The sequence below is a fragment of the Hibiscus syriacus genome, unplaced genomic scaffold, assembly GCF_006381635.1.
Source record: "Hibiscus syriacus cultivar Baekdansim isolate YM2019G1 unplaced genomic scaffold, ASM638163v2 tig00117022_pilon, whole genome shotgun sequence".
NCBI classification, from domain to species: Eukaryota; Viridiplantae; Streptophyta; class Magnoliopsida; order Malvales; family Malvaceae; genus Hibiscus; species Hibiscus syriacus.
The window spans coordinates 92814-115291 of record NW_024063528.1 but is presented as its reverse complement, the minus strand read 5'-3'; the positions used below and the strand labels follow the sequence as shown (position 1 = coordinate 115291).

The window sequence follows — 22478 nt, the reverse complement described above, 5'->3', positions numbered from 1 at the left end:
ATCACTAAATATGAGTCGGAGTATAGTACAATTGAAAGAATAGAACCTAGATTAAATTTAGATAGACCAAAACACAATTATTTTTTATTTATTTGGGTTAGGAACCCACAGTCTTGGTATATTCTAAAAGCAAGTTTCTCCATCAGGCTGCTTTTGATTCACTTGTCTTCTCATGAAATAGCTTTGTTTTTTGTTGTAAAGAGCAATGTTGACTTGGTCTTCTCGTAGGCCATACTTAGGACTATGAAAGGGATTATTACCCAATTTATAAGCTCAAATGGTCCTTTCTCAATTTTGTTGGCTACTATTCATCAATTACCATTTCTCTCTTCCGCAAATTCTCATGGATATAAAGACAACGACTTGCAAGCTTTTGATTGGTTAATTCTCTTATCAAATCATGTATCATTGATAGTTCTAAAACTTATTGTGCATCAAATGTTTACTTATAATGCTATTGATCTCATAACTCAACTCATAAAGATTTATCTTTTTATTTACATTTATAAAACCTAAAAGATGAGATTAGATATCAACTGTTTGTAATTTTTCTACTATGAACATTATGATACCCATCAAACATTAAATCCTATGTTTCTTCATATTAACTCACCTTCTTATGAAAGCAAGTGCATTTCTAGAACCACTCCCAACCAACCCAAGTTTAGTTATAAATATATAATGTTATCTTATGATAGGAATTTGTCTTTGCAAGCATTGGAAAAATATACAGTGTATCGTTATATAAAGGCCATCACCCTTCACATCAATCAATCTTTTTATTTTAAAATTTACAATTTAGATAAAAATAATAATTATGTATTTTTTTTTCATAAAAAGAGATCAAAATCCAATAACTGGTTGAAATTACTTGAATTCATGTTATAAACTCATTGCATATTAAGTTTTAAAACCGATTATATTAATTAAATGAATTAATATCTGAATTCAAAAGATGAGAAGACTTTTAAGATCTCTCAATTTAGATAATAATTAAGTAAATCGTACATTCTCAAAATAATCAAGTCCCTATCAAGTTTGATGGTGAGCAGCTGAGGATAACACTTGCATTCACTTTTCCATTCATTATCTTACTTTTGATTAATATAATAACAAATTTAATCTTTAATACCTTTTCATTGATTTAACTTAAAAGTTATTAATGATTGATCTATTTGATTTTTAATGATAGTTAATGGATAAAATCAAACATTATTTTTTCTTAATGTCATTACATCATCAATTTAATAAGAATAACTGTGGATTGTCATTTTATTAAAATTTGTAACATTAATAATTATTTATTATTTTTGAAAATTATATAAAAAAATAAAAATTTACTCTAATTTGGTTGCTCTTTCGATTCCCAGATTTTGCATTGATTAATTCGAATTGATCCGAATTACATGATGGAGAGTCTATCGGCAAAAAATTCATGCATACAAAATTTATTCAAATTTAAGCCATTGTGAATTACTATTTGGATGAGTCTGCCACGCTCGATGAGCATCACTAATAATGAACATATTAATTTAATTTATAACAAATTTAAATTCTAAAGAGCTAAACGTAAATTATAAATTAGTTAAAAATTAAAGTAAATTATTAAAATAAATGTAAATTTACCAATAACCACCTAACCATGCCCTTTTTTATTTTGGCACCATTTTTAAATTTTGTCAACCAGATCACTCAACTATTTAAATGCATTCAATTAAGCCACTTGTCGTTAATTTAATGGAGAAACTGATGTGACAGTTAAAACATTTGGTATAATTACACATTTGGCCACTGTTGCTTATATATTCTATCAATTTGATCTTAATTTTAATAATTAAATAAACTTAACCCTCAAATCAAATGGTGTCATGTGTCACTAGTGCCAAGTGTAATGACATGAGTTAACATCCGATTGGACGATTAATTTATTTAATTTATTATATTTTTCTCACCAAGCAAAGGGTAATCAAAACATGGGATTCCTGGTTGAAGAAGCAAGTTCAACCATTGAGCCAAAGTAGTTATTTGATTTAAACTTGACTACATATATATATGTTGTATATTAATGTAAACTTAAATTATTAATATTTTATATACCTTAACTTAAATTCACTATTAAATAATTTTACATCTTAACATTAAAAATGTATTATTTATATTAACTTATTAAATATATCTTATCTTGTCTCAACCTAAAAAATATTTTTTTTATTTTAACTTAAAAATATATTAAGTCTTTATCTTAGCTTAAAAATATATTTTATTCTTACTTAAATGTTACATAAATTATTTTAACTTAATAATTAAACATATTTTATTCCTACCTTAAATTATTAAATATAATTAATTATTATTTTAACTTAAAACATATCTTTTATCTTATCTTAACTTAAGAATATATTTTTATTTAACTACATTAATAGATTTATTTTATTTTATCTAACTACAAAAAATATATTATATTTTATCTTAATTAAAAATATTATCAAAATAAAATATAAATATTTAAGTTAAGATAAGAATTAATTATATTTTTAAAATTTAGGATAAGATTAAAATATATTTTAAATTAAAATAGAATAAATATACTTTTAGGTTACAAAAAGAATAAAATATATTTAATAAGTTAAGATAAAAAAATATTTTTTAATGCTAAGATGTAAAATTAATTTAGGGTAAATTATAAATTTGGTAACTGAACTTTCATAAGATTCCTATTTTACTCACCGTACTTTTAAAATTTCCAATTTGCTCACTCAACTTTATAGATTGAGTTTTTTTGTCAGTATGTCGTTAAACTTCTCACGTCGTTATGACGTGGCTTAGAGAAATAATTTTTTAATTGTTAAAAGCCATGAATGTTATGATATGTCAAAAAATAAAAGGTAAATTACAAATTTGATAATTGAACTTTCATATGATTCATATTTCACTCACTCAACTTTATAGATTGAATTTTTTTTGTCACTGTGTTAAAACTTCTCATCACCCAACGATATTATTTTAACTTAAAACATATCTTTTATTCTTATCTTAACTTAAAGAATATATTTTTATTTTAACTACATTAAATATATTTATTTTATTTTATCTTAACTACAAAAAATATATTATATTTATCTTAAATTAAAATATTATCAAATAAAATATAATATTAAGTTAAGATAAGAATTAATTATATTTTTTAAATTTAGGATAAGATTAAAAATATTTTTAATTAAATAGAATAAATATACTTTAGGTTACAAAAAGAATAAAATATATTTAATAGTTAAGATAAAAAAATATTTTTAATGCTAAGATGTAAAATTAATTTAGGGTAAATTATAATTTGGTAACTGAACTTTCATAGATTCCTATTTTACTCACCGTACTTTAAAATTTCCAATTTGCTCACTCAACTTTATAGATTGAGTTTTTTTGTCAGTATCGTTAAACTTCTCACGTCGTTATGATGTGGCTTAGAGAAATAATTTTTTAATTGTTAAAAGCCACGAATGTTATGATATGTCAAAAAAATAAAAGGTAAATTACAAATTTGATAATTGAACTTTCATATGATTCATATTTTACTCACTCAACTTTATAGATTGAATTTTTTTGGTCACTGTTGTTAAAACTTCTCATCACCAACGATCGCCACCGTGCCCTTATCGCTAAACCCATCTTCGGCTAGTGGTGGCTCGCACCACACCTCCAACAACATTGGTGTCGCCTCTCGATCGAAGCCTTACCCTTCACCGTTGATGAAAACCCGTCGTTCATCGTAAAATCATAGGAAATCATTCGATGACCTGACGTTGATCTCCGTCGTTGTTGGACGATGACCGTCATTCTAGTATCGGTGTGAGCACCATGCCACCGTAACCAAAACCTATTGGTTGATCATCAAGGCTCCTCGTCGTTCTTCGTATAGAATCTTCGAAAGTTTGTCGGGAAACCAAATCTTCCCATCCGTTTCATCGATTTTCAGCCACCCCGGCCGTCCATTTTTCTCACGCCGCCACTGCTGAAGTCCTCACCTCTTTTCAGCCAAAACCCAATCAATTTGGCCTTTCATCGTCGCTGCGACCGTTAGACTTAAACCCGAAGCTATTTTCCAGCCACCCCGTGTTCGTTCGTCTCACCCTAACCAAGTCAATCTATAAAGTTGAGTGAGCAAATTGAAAATTTTGAAATTACGGTGAGTAAAATAGGAATCATATAAAAGTTCATTATCAATTTGTAATTTACCCTTATTATTATATTATGTGGAAATCCAATGTGGTATATTTAATATTAAATATCCACATCAACGAGACTTTAATGTTATAATGGTGAAGTGACAAAAAAAGTTCAATCCATAAAGTTGAGTGAGCAAATTGAAAATTTTGAAAGTATGGTGAGTAAAATAGAAATCGTATGAAAGTTCAGTTACCAAACTTGTAATTTATCCATTGATTTAATATATGAATTTAAGTTAAGATATATAAAATATTAAGAATTTAAGTTTACACTTATATACAACATATATAATATATGTAGTCAGTTTTAACCAAATACTACTTTGGCTTAATGGTTGAGTCTTGCTTCTTCAACTTAGGAACCTTAGGTTGATTCCCCGGGTATCATTTAAAGTGCCCACATTTTCTTATCTAAATAGTGACATGTGTCACCTTCTGATTAGTGAGAAAAATATATTAAATGAAAAATTAAAATAAACTTAGTCATCCAATCAGATGATGACACATTACATTACACTCGGCACCAATGACACCATTGATTGAGAGTCAAGTTTATTTTAATTTACTAAAATTAGGACCAAATTGATAGAATATATAAATAACATGACCAAATGTGTAGTTATTTCAATATTTTAACTGTCGCATCAACTTCTCTATTAAATATTAACGACAAGTGGCTTAATTTAATACATTTAAATAGTTTGAATGATCTTATTGGCAAAATTTCAAAAACGTTGGTAAAAATAAAAAAGAGGAAATAGTTAGATGATCATTATAATGTTTACTCTTTATTTTAAATAATTTATTTTTAAAATTGTAAGTAATTTATAATTATATGTTAAATTAAATTAATTTTTTATAAATTAAAATTAATGATGCATATAATTAATAATTCTCATTGGTGTTTATCGTGAGTCGTATAATTTTCTAAATTAAATTATGATTTTCTTAGTAGTTTCAAAAAAGTCGTGCGCTTTTGAAGAATAAGACATTATTAGCATTTGCCCGTGACATGCTGACAGTGGAATTTAAAAAGAAGATTAGAGCAACCTATACCATAAAATAAATAATAAAAAAAATATAATTAATTTGTTCAATCAAATACTCTAATGGTCCCAATTGAATTTTGAATAATATTTTATTATAAAATATATTTTCATTAATTAAAATTTTATATAAAAATATTTATCAATTAATCTAAATACATAAGATAATATCATTTTAATAAAATATAAATCAACTTTAATATTAAAAATGGAATATAATTTAAATAAATTATTTGATAATAGATCGGTTCATTACCTAAATCTAGAGAATATTTATAGGTTATACCATATATATCCACTAGCTGTGATACGAACCTACCGAGCATCCCTACAGTTGCTTTTTTGCTTTCTCCATTTTTACAGTGCCCCTCACACTGTCACACAGTTTTTATAGTTGCCTCTCTTGCTCAATATAAACTCTGGGTCTAGAAAAAATTTATCGTCTCATATCCAAGCTTTTGCTGAAATTCCCAGATGGGTTTCAGCTACCAAACCTTTCTGCATTTCGTTTTCACGGTTTGGCTCGAATCTTTCACCGAGCAAACGCGAGCCAACAACATACTACAATGAGAGTGCATTATTGAGTGGTAGAAACCAGCCGGAGGAGGATGCAATCTGTTCCAGGGAAATGGGTTTTCGATCCTTCGTACCCGTTCTACGATTCCTCCAAATGTCCCTTCATAGATCCCGAATTCGATTGCCTTAAATACGGCAGACCCGATAAGCAGTTTCTTAAATACGCCTGGAAACCTGATGCTTGTAGTTTGCCGAGGTAAAAGTCAATTGGCTGCACTGTTTGAGCTGTGGATTTCGATCTCACATTGGGGTTTTTTCCTGTTTTGTAGGTTTAATGGGTGTGAGTTTCTGGGAAAGTGGAGGGGAAAGAAAATCATGTTCGTGGGTGATTCACTGAGTTTGAACATGTGGGAATCATTGGCGTGTATGATCCATGCGCGGTGCCTAATGCCAAGACGGCAATTGTCAGAAAGGACCCTTTGTCTTTGTTATTTTGAGGTGAGTTATATCCCATTTAGTTATCGTTTCGTATTTTTTTTAATTTGAGATTATTTCATGAAATTCGTGCTTAATTCACTAGTAATTAATATCTATGTTCGATTCTATATATAGACTAAATTGTTCAAAATTTAAATAATTATACGATAAACCATCTCTATCACTAAAATCATTCTTTAGATTTATTTGTATTAAAAAATTTACATATGTGAATGTTTTCTTAAAGTTAATTACATACTACGTAGTTAGATTAATCCTAGATTTTAGGATTTCGAAATATATAATTATTATAATTTCTAACATGCCATATTTTATAACGGAATTTACACATTCAGGGGCGGATGAAAAGTAGGGTGGACTTGACACACTCAAAGTTATAAGAAATCTGTATTTATTTAAAATTATTTTTAAAAAATTATTTAGGCCTCCTTAACTTTTTTAATTTTAATTAAATTCGTTTAATTTGTTAAAAATGTATTAAATCTTTAAAATTTTTGAATTTTTTTAATAAGATCATATTTAAAAAAAATCTAGTTAAGTCCTCTAAAATTTTGAAATTTTTTATTAACCTCCAAATCTACTACCAAGGTCCATCACGTATACACTGTTGATATATCGTATACCAATATTATATATATTATATATATATATATATATATATATATATATATATATATATATACATACATGAATTTTGATTTGAAGTTTATTTACTTAATAGAATGGGAATGTTTCTATATATAGAGAGTGGGCAAAGGTTTTGCATCCATTATTTCTTTATTTATATGCTTGTCTTCAAAGTTAAGGTCAAAAACATCTGGGGAAATAGTGTATTCTACTCTCTTGTTTTTCTATTTATTTATAAGTGAAGCACTGCTGAAGTTGAAACTCATTACTGTCGGTCCAGATTGAGTATTGTGTGTGTGTATATATATAATATTCAAAACCATCTATGAAATCAAAACCATATATTTTAAAATAGGGTAAATTATACTAATGGTCAATGGATTTTTAGGGTGTTCATACTTTGATCATCACACTTTTTAAAACTTATATTAGAGTTAGTAAATTTTTATTAAGCTTGCATTTAATCACAATTATTAACGACGCCTGATGTAGCTTTAATGTTTTCATCAGCTTCCGTTAACGAAAATGATCAAAATAAATTTTAAAAATTTCAATGATTAAAGCACAAGGGTCTTATTGTAAATTTTACATCTTTGTAAATTTTTATACTGTATTCATATTAATTCTTTTTGTGTCATGTTTATTAATATTTGTGACACGTGGGGAATTAATGTGAGAAAATCAAAGCTTGAATGCTTTGCATGATTGGTGGTTCCTTTAAAGGACCACTGACATACAGCTGTTTTTAAGGACCTACCAGTGCCAACCTGTATTATAGTTGTTATTATTATTATTTCAAGTAACAAATTGGACAACATTAATTAGTAATTTATTTGTTTAATAATTAACATCAATGATCATGTGAAATCTTCTACAAATCATTACTATTTTTGAATTATGACTCTTCGTCCAAATCATAAGAGATAGAATCATCCACAGCAGTCACTCATATTTTACAGTCAATTAATATATATTATATATATATATATTTGTTGAGTTGAATACTAAAGAATTTATCAAATTCTGATTTTATTCCTGTAATCAGCTGATCGGTTAAATGTAGGAATTAATCGGTTAAGTTGGATCTTTCGGTTTTAACCGAATTGATCGAAAAAATCTAATTATTATTATGTTGAATGGAAAAAAAGGGGCTGGGAATGGAACCAACCGAAAGGAGCTGCAATGGAGAATTACAGCCACTGTCAGGTCAAAGTACCCAGCAGGAGCACCACCAGCCGCTGCAATTCTGAACAAAATACTGGGGACATGAAGAAACCAGTGTATCTGCTTGATATCACAACACTATCTCAACTCAGAAAAGACGCCCATCCTTCCACTTACAACGGCCAACATTCCGGCAACGATTGCAGCCCTGGTGTCTCCCCGGTTTACCAGATTCATGGAACCAGCTCTTGTATGCTGCTCTTGTTATGTGACAAAAATGGTCCGCTTTAGGCAGTCAATGATGGGTTTTATTTTTTATTTCTAGTTTCTCCTTATAATTTGTACATTTAGGATTAAGGGCGACCGAAGATCAAATGTAAAGTTAATAATTCTTTGAACTCAAAAATAAATGGTGCACACTTGGATGCGTGATTGCTCTATTATCATGAAATAAGTACGAAATTTAGAAACCTGCACAAAATATGCCAAGTATCATCCATTCCGATCGATATTCTCATGATTTTGTCTCACCAATACACTCGGTGATTGTGATGCTATTGGTTTCAAGACCTGCAAGGAGATTGAAGGGCCTTATTGTGAATATGTCGGAAGCCAGGTCAAAAAGCAGGAGCTTTATGCTGGTCCGGTCGTGCCGGAATCACCGAAAACGACGTTGGAAGAACAATGGGAAAAATTATTAAGCCGATTCGGAGCCGGGACTGTGATATTCCGTGCCTTCGGAAGTGAGTGTGTTCTGGAAAAGGTTTTTAATTCAAAAAGTAGTTCTACCCTTCCTAGCTGTCCTTAAACCACCAAAGGGAGCCGAAACAATCGAGTCGGCCTTGCCGAAAGCAGGGGCGGAGCTCCCTTATGGCCCAAAGGGCCCAGCCCCAGTAAAATTATTTTATGTTCTATAGTTTTGATTAGGGCTGTAAATGAGACGAAACAGATCGCGAGCTACTCGAGATCGACTCGGTCAAGGCTCGATAAATACTCGGATCGAATGGACTCGACTCGAACTCGATCTCGACTCGAATTCTTAACGAGCCGAAACGAGCTACTTGATACTCGACTCGAAAAGCTCGTGAGTAACTCGAAAATATAATATATTAAGATTTTATTTTTTTAAAAATAAATTATTAATAGTATTAACATTTATGTGTTGATTTTTTTTAAAAAAAATACAATAAGGCTTTCATGTATTTAAGGTTCGAGTTTGAATTTGAGGATTCAATCTTGTTAAGTTTAAGATTTTTTTTCATTTCGAGCCTTTTCGAGCTGCTCACGAGCTTCAGTTCAGGATTTCGAGTTCGAGTCGAGCTTAAAAATTTTAAGCTCGCGAGTTTTCGAGTCGAGTCGAGCTCCATTTCAGAGTTTTCGAGTCGAGTCGAGTCGAGCTCAGCAATACTCGAGCTCGACTCGGCTCGTTTACACCCCTAGTTTTGATCTAATAGTATTTTGATTAATGAAAAATTAAGTATTTAAATTAAGAAATATAAGAATTTATTATATATTTAATAAAGTAGGGGGCGAACTAAAAGAATGATAATCTAATACTAACAATCGGTTGGTCTAGCTGGATGAGGCACTAGATCCCTTAAGCAAGGTCAGAGGTTCGAATCATAACAATTACGAATGAAGCAAACTAAGTTGGGAGTATCGTTCTCGCCTCTGCAGTACATGATCCGAATTAGTAAACCAATAGATTGAAAACAAGTGGTTATACAAAAAAAAGAATTATAATTCAATTTCTCAATTTTTTGGTCTAATAACAATTTAGGTCATTATAAATTTAATTATTAGATAAATAAAACATTGTTTTTTGAATTGTGAGTTTAAATACCTAGTAAATCATTATATTTTTCTTAAAAAGATTAATATTTCGACTCCATTCTATATCTAATTTTGGATCCACCCCTGGCCGAAAGGGTTCGAAGAAAGAGTACAAGGAAGATAGGGTTCGTCCATGGAGGTTGGGTGCCACAACAACTGATCCTAAAGCACCCTTCCGTGAGGTGTTTCGTGACCCACTGTGGGTCAGGCTCGTTGGCAGAGGGTATGTTGAATGATTGTCAACTGGTGCTGTTACCCCACGTCGGGACCAAATAATTAACGCAAGATTGATGGCTCGAGAGTTGAGAATTGGAGTGGAGGTTGAGAAAGGCGAAGAGAATGGGCTGTTTACAAAGGATGATGTTTGCAGGGCGGTGAAGACTGTAATGGACGACGGTAATGAGTTGGGAAAAGAGACGAGGGCTAACCGTGCTAAATGGAAAGGGTTTCTTCTAGCACTGGGGTCTGAAAATTCTTACATGTATGATATTTTGCTTTGAGGTTTCTTTAATTTTTCATGATAAATTTTCTTTATGAAATTTGCTTGCGACATGTGAAATCATTGAATTCAATCAACAAGTTATAATCCGATACCCTTAAACCGGAGGTGATTATGTATAAATGTATTTGAACTCACGGATTTGGAGCTAAGATTCAGTTGGTCACAATGAATGCTTATATTGTATTGATTAAGAGTGTATTTGGACAAAAATAAAATAAAAGTTAGGAGATATATAAAACGTTATCTATGAATTCATGACATGTACCACATCATCACTTATGCATATATGATAATGTCATGTCAACACTTGAGAGTTTAGACACATAAGATGTGTCACGCCAACAAAAGAAGTTGACAGTAGTCAACTAAAAATTTTCATCTATTTATGAGTTATGTCATACCTCAATATAGGAGCCATTTTTTAATCAGTTAAATTCAGGGATTAAATTAAATTTAATTAAATACGAATCAAATTTTTAACTTGACAAAAAATTAGAGGGCTTAAAAGGTGATTTTTCCCTTTTTAAAGTTTGGGAGGGATTTAAATCCCACTTATTGAAACTTTCTCTATTTAACCCCAACCCAAAAGCATTCTCTCTCCACTTTTTTCTTTCTTTTCATTTTTAGTTTTCTTATCCAACAAACTTTAAAATCTGATTCGTCACTGATCGTAGCTCTGTTTGCTACACCTCCTTTACCATTGTATTCTTGGAGTTGTCTCGAATTTATCAGTGTCTACTTTGTAGTAATTATCACCGACGTGTGAAGGAGTGAAGGAAAACGAGTTTTCGAAGTTACAAAATCAAGCTCTTCACTGTTCACCGTCGTGAACCCAATTTGATAAGTGACTCAAAACCTCATTTTAAGAATTTTATATTTTTTTGTATTTTCCCAATGCTCTTTGCCGCTGCACGCACCTCCCATGCACGTGGGGTTCCTTCACCGACTTGGGGAGGGTTTGGGAATCGAGTTAACCCAATCAGTTGACCAACCCGTTTACCGATCCGCCTAACCTGATTCAAAACCCATCTAGCCCAAAGCCCAACCAGTCCAAAACCTAATCGGCCTAGTCGAATCGAACCAAACCAATCTAGTTGAATTGAGCTGCATTGCGTCACGTCGAGCTGAGTCGTTGGCCATTTACTGTTAACAGACGTTGACTGTCGTTGTCTTTTTTCGAAAACCTCAATCTTGACCTTTTTCGACGTCATGAGTTTGATTTTACAGTCCGTTTTATCAAATTATGACCCAAAAGTCTCGAAATAATCTTGTTAACCCGATAATGCTTAGTATTTTTAATATTTCTACATGATTATTTGAGTTTTGAATATATAATTAATTTGAGAATATATTTTTATGAGCTTACTTGTAGGTTTATGTAAATTGTTTAAATAAAGTTTATTAATTATTATATTAAGTTAGTGATATAGTTTTTCCTTTTGTAGGATCTAGCACTACCGTTGATCGTGATAGGCAGACTCGATAATAGGCTACTCTATTAGACTTCTCATACCGATACAGGTGTGTTCCTGATGGTGTTAAATTTATGTTTTGATTTATTTATCTGAATTGTTTTGAACTTTTGATGATATAGTGAACATTTTAGTGACTGACATGATCTCTGGTTACCTTATATTTCTAAATATGATTTTAAACCATATAATTTTTCATGATATTAAACTATTGTTTTGACTGAAATACATGCATATTTACTGTCATTGGGGGTACCATTGGAGGAAATATTTTAGGCTTAATCTATGACTTTTAAGACCTTACCACATGCCCCTCTTCTTTGTGCACATGGTAAGTCCTTGCCGAAGTCCTTACATTATAAGTATAAGGTTCTTACCAGGGGTACAGGTGAGTGTAGGGTTCAAGGGGACCTACACATTTTGATGTTCAGATAGGGTAGTGTTCATGTTTTAAAAACATGTTTTATAAATTATTTTTTACTGAAGTATTTTATATGTATTTTCTGTATACACCGCAAGGAACACATTAGGCTTTTTAGCTCACTATTTAATTTTTAACCTTTAAGATATTACCAGACAATAGGCTTGGCATCTGGGGGATCTATTGTTTCTCCTTTCTATTCGTTGTATATTTTTATATGCTATTTTGTTATATTTTGGGGACACGGGTTTTTGCAACTATCTTTATATATTTGTATGATCAATATTTTGTTTTGGACATGTTTTATACATATTTTCGATGTTGATATTTATATATGTTTACCGCATGAATCTTATTGTTGGATATTTTTCGTATTTTTAATGTTATATGTATTTTATTTACTGAAAATGATTTTTTATAATATGTGACTGTCTAGATTCGACCGTAATATTTGAACCGAGTCTAGGAGATAACAAGTTATTTTAACTTAAAATGAAACGTTAAAAAGTAAAAAGAGACTGAAATAATTTTTCAGTCAAAATTTAAGGATTTATGCCTTTAAAAAATATTAAACAAGGCTAACAACCGACTGATCTCAATATAGATGGACTAAAATCAAATTACAGCCACAAATTATATGTTGTGAATTTGAACATGCCAATAATTTTATAATAAAGAATCAAATTATGAAAATTTAAAACGGAAAAATTAAATCTCGAATTTCAATATAGATGGACTAAAATCGTAATTAGACCTTGCGAACTATGTCCCATCTCTTGGGACAAGTAACATAATTAGAAAGGTTATCTTAACGTAAAGATGAGTAAATGTGCCGTAAACATCACTAATTCCCCCACTTCTTTGTTTTTGAAGACTCAAAAGATTGGCGGGGGAGCAAAAGAACAAACTATTATGTGCCAAGTCATTATGAAGCACAATTAAAGCTCCAAATGTGGTTTTTTGTTTTGTATTCAATATCTCATTCATTAATTGATTAATTAATATCGAATATTATAAAAGTTTGTTATAAGAACTATTCTCTTAATTCAACTTTGTTCATTCATAATATCATAATTCGAATCTTTGGTTTTACTTAAAATGATTAACTTTTTATTCTACTAACCCAATATTGATTTGTGTCGGGAAAAAGTTTAGTTTTTCTTTTTCCATATATCCCTTCTTCAACACTTAAACCAACTAACACACCAACACCAAACTCCACTTTAATCACTTATTATTTTTCTTCTTCTTATAACCATGTTCTTCTACCTGAAGGAACCAAAAGGCCACCCATTTTTTAATCATGTCTAAAGTTTTCATTTCTTTCTTCATATAAACCTCACAATTCCTCACCATCTTCTTCGTCGACAATCGTAGTTACGAACCGAGTTTAGGGTTGCTGAGAAGGCCACCACCACGAAGAAAATGAATACGGCCAGGTTTATCAAGTGCGTCACCGTGGGCGACGGTGCAGTCGGAAAGACTTGTATGCTTATTTCGTATACTAGCAATACTTTCCCAACGGTAATCATGATCCCATTTACATTGTTATTTTGTGAATACTAACGAATCGATCGACTAATCGAATTCGGATAATATAATCTTGATACAGGATTATGTTCCGACAGTGTTTGATAACTTTAGTGCTAACGTGGTGGTGGATGGAAGTACAGTGAACCTTGGCCTATGGGACACTGCCGGTAAATTCATGACTAGGCTAGGAATCGAGAAATAAGAATTTAAAACGCTGAAAATTCGATTCAAAACGTTGGATTTTGATTTAGATAGTAACCAAATGTTTTGAATCAACAGTTATTTTAACTACACCGATTTTATTGTCGGTTCGGTTCAATTTCGGTTTCTAAAAGTTAGAATGTGTTAATTTCAGGACAAGAAGATTACAACAGGCTGAGACCTCTGAGTTATAGAGGAGCTGATGTGTTTCTGCTGGCCTTCTCTCTTATAAGCAAGCCCAGTTACGAAAATGTTCACAAGAAGGTGATTTCTTGTTTTTCATTTTTCTGTAAATTGTTGAAGTTTTATGATTCGAAATCCGTTTAATTCAGTGTGATCATTTAATAAAAATAAATTAAGAACAAATGAGTATCTACTCTAAATTTCTTTCATAATATATATGAATCGACCAATCTTAGTAGTTAAGCGACTTATTATTACTTGAGTTCATAGGTTCGAGCATCGCATAGGAGTATGAGCGTTTATTGTAAAATAGTTGAGAGTTTTTTAACAGATATTATATTGTATTTATCCTATATTTATTTTTTTAAAAATTCTTTTTTATATGATATCATTTTCCATCGACTATAGTAAAATTCTTCTTCTTTATATGTAATTCTTCCGATTTTAGAACTTAAATTTATCTGCTCTTACCTTTATTTTTATTGCAACATCGTTATATCTGCTCTTACCTTTATTTTTATGTTTCATGGCTAGTAGTGGATTCCTGAGCTTAGACATCATGCTCCAAATGTGCCAATTGTGCTTGTCGGAACCAAATTAGGTAAGCTTAATCCGACTTTAAATTATTACATACACGAATTAAATTCCACCTATTCGAAAATTAAATTATTTATCCAATTTGATAGATTCGACTTACTAAATTAGATTCGAGACAACTTATTTCTAATTTTGAACTACCCCGAGAATGTAATTTCATCTATATATCAACTTATAGTTTTTAAAAGATTAAATTACAAGTTTCTAATTTTAAGGATCAAAATGTAATTTTACCAGATTTACGAGATGACAAGCAGTTCTTGAGTGACCACCCAGGAACAACATCAATAAGGACATCTCAGGCAAGTTAAATTAGCGTCTAAGATTAAATAATTATGTAATTTTACTAATGCTTATAGTTCATTAATGGTTCAATAATATTAATAATAAACATGGTGAGCAGGGAGAGGAACTGAAGAAGATGGTAGGTGCAGTGACTTACATTGAATGCAGTTCCAAAACCCAACAGGTACCCCATTTCTATTATTCTATTGTTTAGCCTTTTACCAATTTTTAAAGGGATTAAATTATAAAATTTTGAAATTTAGAGAACCTAAAATGTTTAAAAAGACTAATCGAGTTTGCTTTGTTGGGTTTTGTTTTTCAGAATGTGAAGACAGTTTTCGATGTTGCAATAAAGGTAGCATTGAGGCCACCAAAACCAAAGAGGAAGCCAGCAAGGAAACGAAGATCATGTGTTTTCCTTTGAACAACATTATAATCAAATGCTATTTGCTATGCTTTTTTTTTTTTTTTTACATAAAGTCCACATGAAACTATGAAGGATCTCCTAAAGGGATTCAATGCACTGCTAAAATGAGTTAAATTACAATGTTGTCTGATTTTGTTCATTTAGATCACTCCATCATTAATTCTTTAATATCATTTTAATTCTTTTGATAAATTTATGAAAAGCCTCAAAATTTTCATTTCAAACTGATAATTTTACGCTTCTTTCGATTCATCAATACTATAATATTTTCTTCTAAATTTAAATGTTGAGGAGACCGAAGATGAGGAGAACAATATTACATTTTGATTTTATATTGATCAAACACTAGAGATTGTAGATTGGATCATAATAAAGGTGAATCATTAATTTAATTTTTGTCGATTTCAAGGGAAACCAAATTGGGAATGAAAAAAAAGAGGACAAGGAATGATTTTGTACTACTAAATCCATCACAAACGATGATTGGTTATGGTCGAAACATAGTGAAAAAAAAACAGTGGATTACGGGAAAGAATAAAGTTAATCTTTTAGGTTACTTACAAAAGTAAAAGTCCTAAAACTCAACATTTTGGTGCTAGTATTAAATATTTAACGAGCAAGTGACCTAAACGAGTTCAATTCAAAAGTTAAATAATTAAATTGAATTTTTTAATAGTTAGATGGCCAAAATAAAAACATGATGAAAACTGGATGATTAAACAGGCCCTAAATATTATTATAATGATATCTTTTAAGGTAAGTTAAGCTATTGAACTATGATTGTTTTTATTTTTTATTTGGGAAGAAGAAGGTTTTGTATGTTATTGATTATATCACATATAAAACAAGACTAAAAAAAGACTTAAACGGAGGAAAAATAGTACATCTTATTCAAGAAAAAGTAAGAGATACAATATCCATTACTCGTTACAATGGCAGCCCAAACTATCAACCTTACCACACGAAGAGCTTAACATAACTTCAGCACGACACAAAGAATACAACACCAAAATAGAAAACCAGAATTGCAAACCTGACACAGCAAGGGTAATCCCCATCCTCAAACTCACCACTTCCACAGAACATGTTTCGTTATTTTTTTATATTTAAAAACCGCTCTAATCTAAAAATATATATTATTTTAATAGAATTTGTCACCTCGACATAACGAGTTTCAAGAAAATAATTAAATATGAATCGGTCGAATAAAATATATTTTTCAGTAGAACTCGTCACCTCGACGTGACGAGTTTTAAAAATACCGTAACAATTACCGTAGATTCCAAAATAAACTTCAGTATACCTTATTAAACTAAATATTTTTACCGTTTGCTCTATTGGGCCAAAAAAAATCCACCTCGAGGAGATGGGATCCATATGAATTAGATGTGCACTTCTCGCCCAACATTCCTCCTCCATAATTTACTGCGAGCCCACTATCATTCTTCCTCTCTTCAAATAAATTGAGCCCACCACAAAAACGTAATTGGGACTTCAAGTAGACCATCAGATTCTTGGACTTCATTAAACACGTGATTGAAACTCTCCATTCAGATTAGGGATGGTAAACGGGGGTACAATTTCGTGGATTCCATATCGTATCCGTTTCAATTGGGGCGGGGATGGGTATAACTTTAGTGGGTAGTGGGGGATATGGATTTAGAAAGTGATATCCGTTGCGGGTAGTGGACGGGTGATGGGTTTGAGACCTTACCCGCCCCGCATCCGCCCGTCCCACATTCGCCCGCCCATTAAATACCCATTAAATTTTGGACCATTATAAATATAGGTATAATTTTAGGATTTGTCATTTATGTGTACCAAAGAATAAAAGTATTATGTGTTTGTCATTTATGTTTCTAGGCTTTAATTATATTTTTTATTATGATATTTTATGTACTTTAAGATCTATGTTAACACTTAATTCAGATAATCCTTAGTTTATTTTATTATGTTTCTTAATGGACGTATTTGTTTTATGTTTATTGTTTATATATAACTTAAGGTTGATGTCATGCGAGTCTAGTCGGGTACATCTCCATTTGGATAGTAAGTGTGAGGATAAATTTAAGAATGTACCCGTGTGGGTAGATGCGGATTTAAAAAATTTTACCTATCATAAGTGATAACGGATTTGTAAATTTAAAAATATTAAGTGAATATAGGATGGTATCTGCACCTGACCTTTCGTTTGCCATCCCTAAATCAGATGACTCTTCAGCTGGGATAATCATTCTATTCTGACATGGATCTACGGCCGACAAAAAATTCTCCCTATTGCCTTCGATAACGGCACCTTCATTAATGCCCTCAAACTGTTCGGGAAGGGCAACGGACGTTCGGATATTTTCTGCTCCTGTCCTTTTGAACGGAAACTCACCGTCTAAAAAATCCGGTCGCAGACGAACTCCTCCACTTGCAGTTTCAGCTCAAAAGCCCTATCATCCACGTTGATTACGACCCTATCTGGAATGAGTGAAACCTTCTGAACGGCAACCAACACCCTAGCTTCATCAAAGCGATTTCTTAAAAGGGTGTCTTCATTTATCGATATGGCCGTCCCCCATCTATTTCCGATTTCCATAAAAGGTTTTTGAGCTTGCAGTGGCACGTCTTGCATAACTATCCATGGACCATACTTTGATTCTCCTCTTGCCCTCGAATCCTTCTAGCAAATCCATCTCATCAAACCACGACTGGGTTAGAGCTTCTCTCATATTCCAACATCTTGTTAAAGCTTCAGTACTTGTAAACTCCAACACTACCAACAAACCATGCCATTGGCTAACTTTGACTTGAAACCCTTCTGCAACTAACACATCCTGGACTATTTCGAGATCATATACCCCTTTATCCGTCCAACAATGCAGCGTCTCCTCCACTCTTCCTCCGATTTACGTATGTATAAAGTTTTCTTTGACTCCTCAGCGTGTTGTTTTGCATTGAAATAATCGTCCTCTACAATCTTCACTGTCACTAAGGTTTCTTGTTTTCTCCCACAACACCCAGCAACCAAACCGCCCATGGCGCTTATCATTGGCGTCTTAACCCCCATAACAACCTCCTTAAAGGACCTCGAATCCTGTAGAGAGTATATTTTTCTCCTTAAATTCAGTGGTAAATGAGAATATTGTATTTTTAAATAAGATATAATTTAGAATAATTTGTTTACAAAAATAATACATTATAATTACATCATATTATTAAAAAATAAACTGATTGTCTTTCCATTTTGGCCACTAAACAAAAAAGAAATTGATGAAGTTGTTAATTTTAGAAACTTTGATCAATCAAGACAAGGATGGTTAAATAAATAAGGATAATAATTGTGTTTCTCCTCTCTTTTTTAACTGGAGTAATATCAATTTTAACCATTTATATTTAAACATTCAGTCAATTTAATCTTAATTCTAAATAATTTAACAAAACTAACACACACGTTTATAAAATCTATCAAATTGATCGTCAAATACATCATAACCATCATCCCTACCAAGCCACATGAACCACCACCACCCCCACTCTCCAAAGTTACAGCACAATTCCGTCATCCTCGACTAACTATCCTCATTCAAAAACGAATAAGAACTTTAAAAAAAAAACTAACTATACTCATATTAGATATATTCAACTATAACTGAATTCGACTAACATTATTTAGTAAACCTAAATTGAAATTCACGACAAACAATAATGTATAATATGTACGAATTATCTCAACACACAAAAACCATCAATATATTAGAGGGTTAGATCAAAGTAAATTTTGCCCACACAAAGTTGTTTCCAAAATCTCGTTAAAAGAGGTTAGTTTTGGTTTAATCATAGCCATTTGCTAAGCTTTCTACCTATTTCTATTATTTTCATCAACGAAACCCAGAATCAAAATCAACCAAATAAAAACCAAAGCGAAGACAAGACGGTGCTAACCATAACAATTAAGATACCCAAATAAATTTGGGTTTCTTTTTTTGTTTCTTGTTTTCTGGGAATTTGTTTTTGACGCCAATCGAGGGGGAAAAAAGGCTATAGGGAGAGAAATGGGAGCCTATAGGGCTGATGATGATTATGATTACTTGTTTAAGGTTGTCTTGATCGGTGATTCCGGCGTTGGGAAATCCAACCTTTTGTCTAGGTTTACGAAGAACGAATTTAGCTCCGAATCAAAATCTACCATCGGCGTTGAGTTCGCAACTCGTAGCATTCATGTTGATGATAAGGTCGTTAAAGCTCAAATCTGGGACACTGCTGGCCAGGAAAGGTAAATAGTTTTGTTTGCTATTTTATGATTTGTTTTCTGTTTGCTTCATTTATGGATTCCTTCTTGATTTTGCATGTTAAAGTTTATTCGTGATTCTAAAATTTTGATTTGATATAATTTTATATATAAACATTTGATTTAGATTTAGATTTAATTCATCCATTATTTTTTAATACATTAAGCATTATCATATATATGTGTACAACTTGTAGATTACGTAAATTATGCTTATGAATATTGATGAATGATGATTAAATTTGTATTAGATAATAATGGGTGAAAATGGAGATTTTTTTTTTATAATTTTATTAATAAATCTAAATTGTTTACATTTAATTTATTGTTATGATTATCAGGTTATATAATTAGAACTACGCGAACATTCAATCAATCATATTTCATCCGCCAATAAAAGTTGAATGTTTAAAGTTGTTTATGATCGTCACTCTAATGGTATCAATTGTCGATATTATCAGTTTAAATGTATTGATTAATATTATAAAAGTAGAAAGATCAAACTATGGAAAACTAATATAAAGAGATTAAATCTCAAATTTTAGTATAATAGAAGGATCAAAACCATGATTAGATCGGGTTCAAATGTGCAATTTGAATTTATTGCAAAGACGTGAAAATTTTAAAATGTTGGTCTAACGTCCCTGTGTTTTGCCGAAGATACCGTGCAATTACCAGTGCATATTACCGAGGCGCCGTGGGGGCACTACTAGTTTACGATGTTACCCGTCGTGTTACATTCGAGAACGTACAGAGGTGGCTCAAGGAACTCCGAGACCACACCGATCCCAACATCGTGATTATGCTAGTCGGGAACAAGGCTGACCTGAAACATTTGCGAGCCGTCCAAGCCGATGATGCTAAAGCTTTTGCGGAACGAGAGAATACCTTTTTCATGGAAACATCCGCACTCGAAGCTCTGAATGTCGAGAACGCTTTCACCGAAGTGTTGACTCAGATTTATCGTGTTGTAAGCAGGAAAGCTCTTGATATTGGAGATGATCCCGCAGCTTTACCTAAAGGTCGGACGATTAATGTCGGAAGTAAGGACGACGTATCGGCGGTGAAAGGAGCCGGATGTTGCTCGTCTTAAGTATGGAGACGTTGTCTTCAGGATAATTCATCTTTTGAATTTTTTTCATGCCCTTGAAAGCACAAACAAATGAACATCATGTTTAAATACTAAAAATAATATATACTTGGTTGGTTCGATTGTAAAAATTCATAACCCATAATTAGCTAACTTGTTGTAATAGTATATAAAACATTATTAATCATTATAATCGACTTGATCAAGATCTATCAATTAATTTGATTAAATCTAATTCTATCATTCACTGATAGTTTTTTTTTGAAAGAGAGTACTTTGTATTAAGAATAACAAAGTAAATCACCTTAAGGACATCATTAAAAAACCTCCCTAATCCTAAATGGAAGAAAAAGAGTGTACCTTAGGGTAGTGAAGAACAAATACACATAACACTTTTACATGATTTAGACTGTAACCCCGCCCAAATACACTAAGTAACATACCCAAATAGCAAAAGCAATGGTATGAAATACGGGCACTACTAAAGACCACGTCAAACCCCACTGAACTAAACTTGGAGCAAACCATTAATTATAGATTTGTTTTTTATTTAACAAAAGTGGGAGTACCACTCAAGGCTCCCACACAGCTAGCACCACTACAACTCCACCCATGCTCCACTTACTCACCACGCCACGCCCTGTTCCACAATAACACCTGTCGGAACCGTCTTTCGGTTGGCCCCCGGAATTGGGCTTCGACTTGAAATGAGTTAATTAGAGTCGCCACCGACCACTTTAAAACGAATTTAGGTGGGCCGGACACCATCTTACCTGATCTGCGTCGTATCAGAAACGTGTCGGGTTCGGGAGTCGGTTACGGTCAAGGAAGGATTAGCACACTTGAACCGCCCTTTCGGTACCAATTAATTTGTCGGTTGTCTTTAATTGCGAAAATTAGAATTTAAATTGAAATTTAGAAATTCGATTCAAATTACTTACCTTGGATTGATTGGGAATTAATAATGAAAATGTCAAAAATATGCTAGATGGTAAAATAAAAGAAATGTCAAATAAAAGTTAATTAAATAAAAAGAAAAATAAATAAGTAAATAAATCAATCAAAGAAGGAAAAAATATAAAAATGTTAAAAGAAGAAAACAAAACAAAAGAAGAAAATGTAAAATTTCAGGAGAAAAATATAAAAAGTTAAAAGAGAAAAATATAAAACAAAAAAAAGTGGGAAAATAAAAATAAAAAGGTTAAATTTTAAAGAAAATATAAATATGGAAAAATATCAAATTAAAATGAATTAATTTTTTGAGTTCAAAACAGGACTGAATTGCATTAATTGAAAATTCAGAGAAATAATCAATGTACATGTGACCAAATTGAAATAATGTGAAGATTATAGACAAATACAAAAATATATAACTATTGGATGACATGTTTCCCACTTAGACCAAAAAGTTTGGGAAAACACAAATTCCTAGGGCTCCCACGTGAAAATGAATATGCCTCCTATTTTAATTATGCTTCAGCAGTGCTCTCTCTCCTTATCTCCTCCCCCTTTTTGCTTTCCTTTTCCCATTTTACAACACAATTCTCAAGTAAAAGAAACAGAACCCTTGAATTAAATCCATAA

The 22478-nt window shown here is 31.5% G+C and overlaps 2 protein-coding genes and 1 pseudogene across 2 annotated transcripts; all 3 read left to right on the top strand.

Moving 5' to 3' along the window:
• Positions 1 to 8092: 8092 nt before the first annotated feature.
• LOC120195995 lies at positions 8093 to 10407 on the top strand (annotated as a pseudogene).
• A 3193-nt stretch (positions 10408 to 13600) lies between these two features.
• On the top strand, positions 13601 to 15580 carry LOC120195971 (rac-like GTP-binding protein RAC9). Its single transcript, XM_039197901.1, has 7 exons — positions 13601 to 13826; positions 13915 to 14002; positions 14191 to 14300; positions 14757 to 14820; positions 15054 to 15118; positions 15220 to 15285; positions 15424 to 15580. Exons 1-7 carry the CDS (start codon positions 13728 to 13730, stop codon positions 15523 to 15525), a joined length of 594 nt encoding a protein of 197 aa, XP_039053832.1. The 5' UTR covers positions 13601 to 13727; the 3' UTR covers positions 15526 to 15580.
• Positions 15581 to 19536: 3956 nt separating this feature from the next.
• On the top strand, positions 19537 to 20951 carry LOC120195972 (ras-related protein RABA1f-like). The gene is made up of 2 exons (XM_039197902.1): positions 19537 to 19789; positions 20465 to 20951. The coding sequence occupies exons 1-2, from the start codon at positions 19569 to 19571 to the stop codon at positions 20895 to 20897; spliced, it is 654 nt and encodes a 217-aa protein (XP_039053833.1). The 5' UTR covers positions 19537 to 19568; the 3' UTR covers positions 20898 to 20951.
• Positions 20952 to 22478: the final 1527 nt, after the last annotated feature.

Excerpts from the sequence above, each read along its gene's own strand:
- LOC120195972 (XM_039197902.1), top strand. The coding sequence starts at position 19,569 with ATGGGAGCCTATAGGGCTGATGATGATTATGATTACTTGTTTAAGGTT. Across the intron at positions 19,790-20,464 it reads GACACTGCTGGCCAGGAAAG|ATACCGTGCAATTACCAGTG; the intron begins GTAAATAGTTTT and ends GTTTTGCCGAAG.
- LOC120195971 (XM_039197901.1), top strand. The coding sequence starts at position 13,728 with ATGAATACGGCCAGGTTTATCAAGTGCGTCACCGTGGGCGACGGTGCA. Across the intron at positions 14,003-14,190 it reads TGGCCTATGGGACACTGCCG|GACAAGAAGATTACAACAGG; the intron begins GTAAATTCATGA and ends TGTTAATTTCAG. Across the intron at positions 14,301-14,756 it reads ACGAAAATGTTCACAAGAAG|TGGATTCCTGAGCTTAGACA; the intron begins GTGATTTCTTGT and ends CATGGCTAGTAG.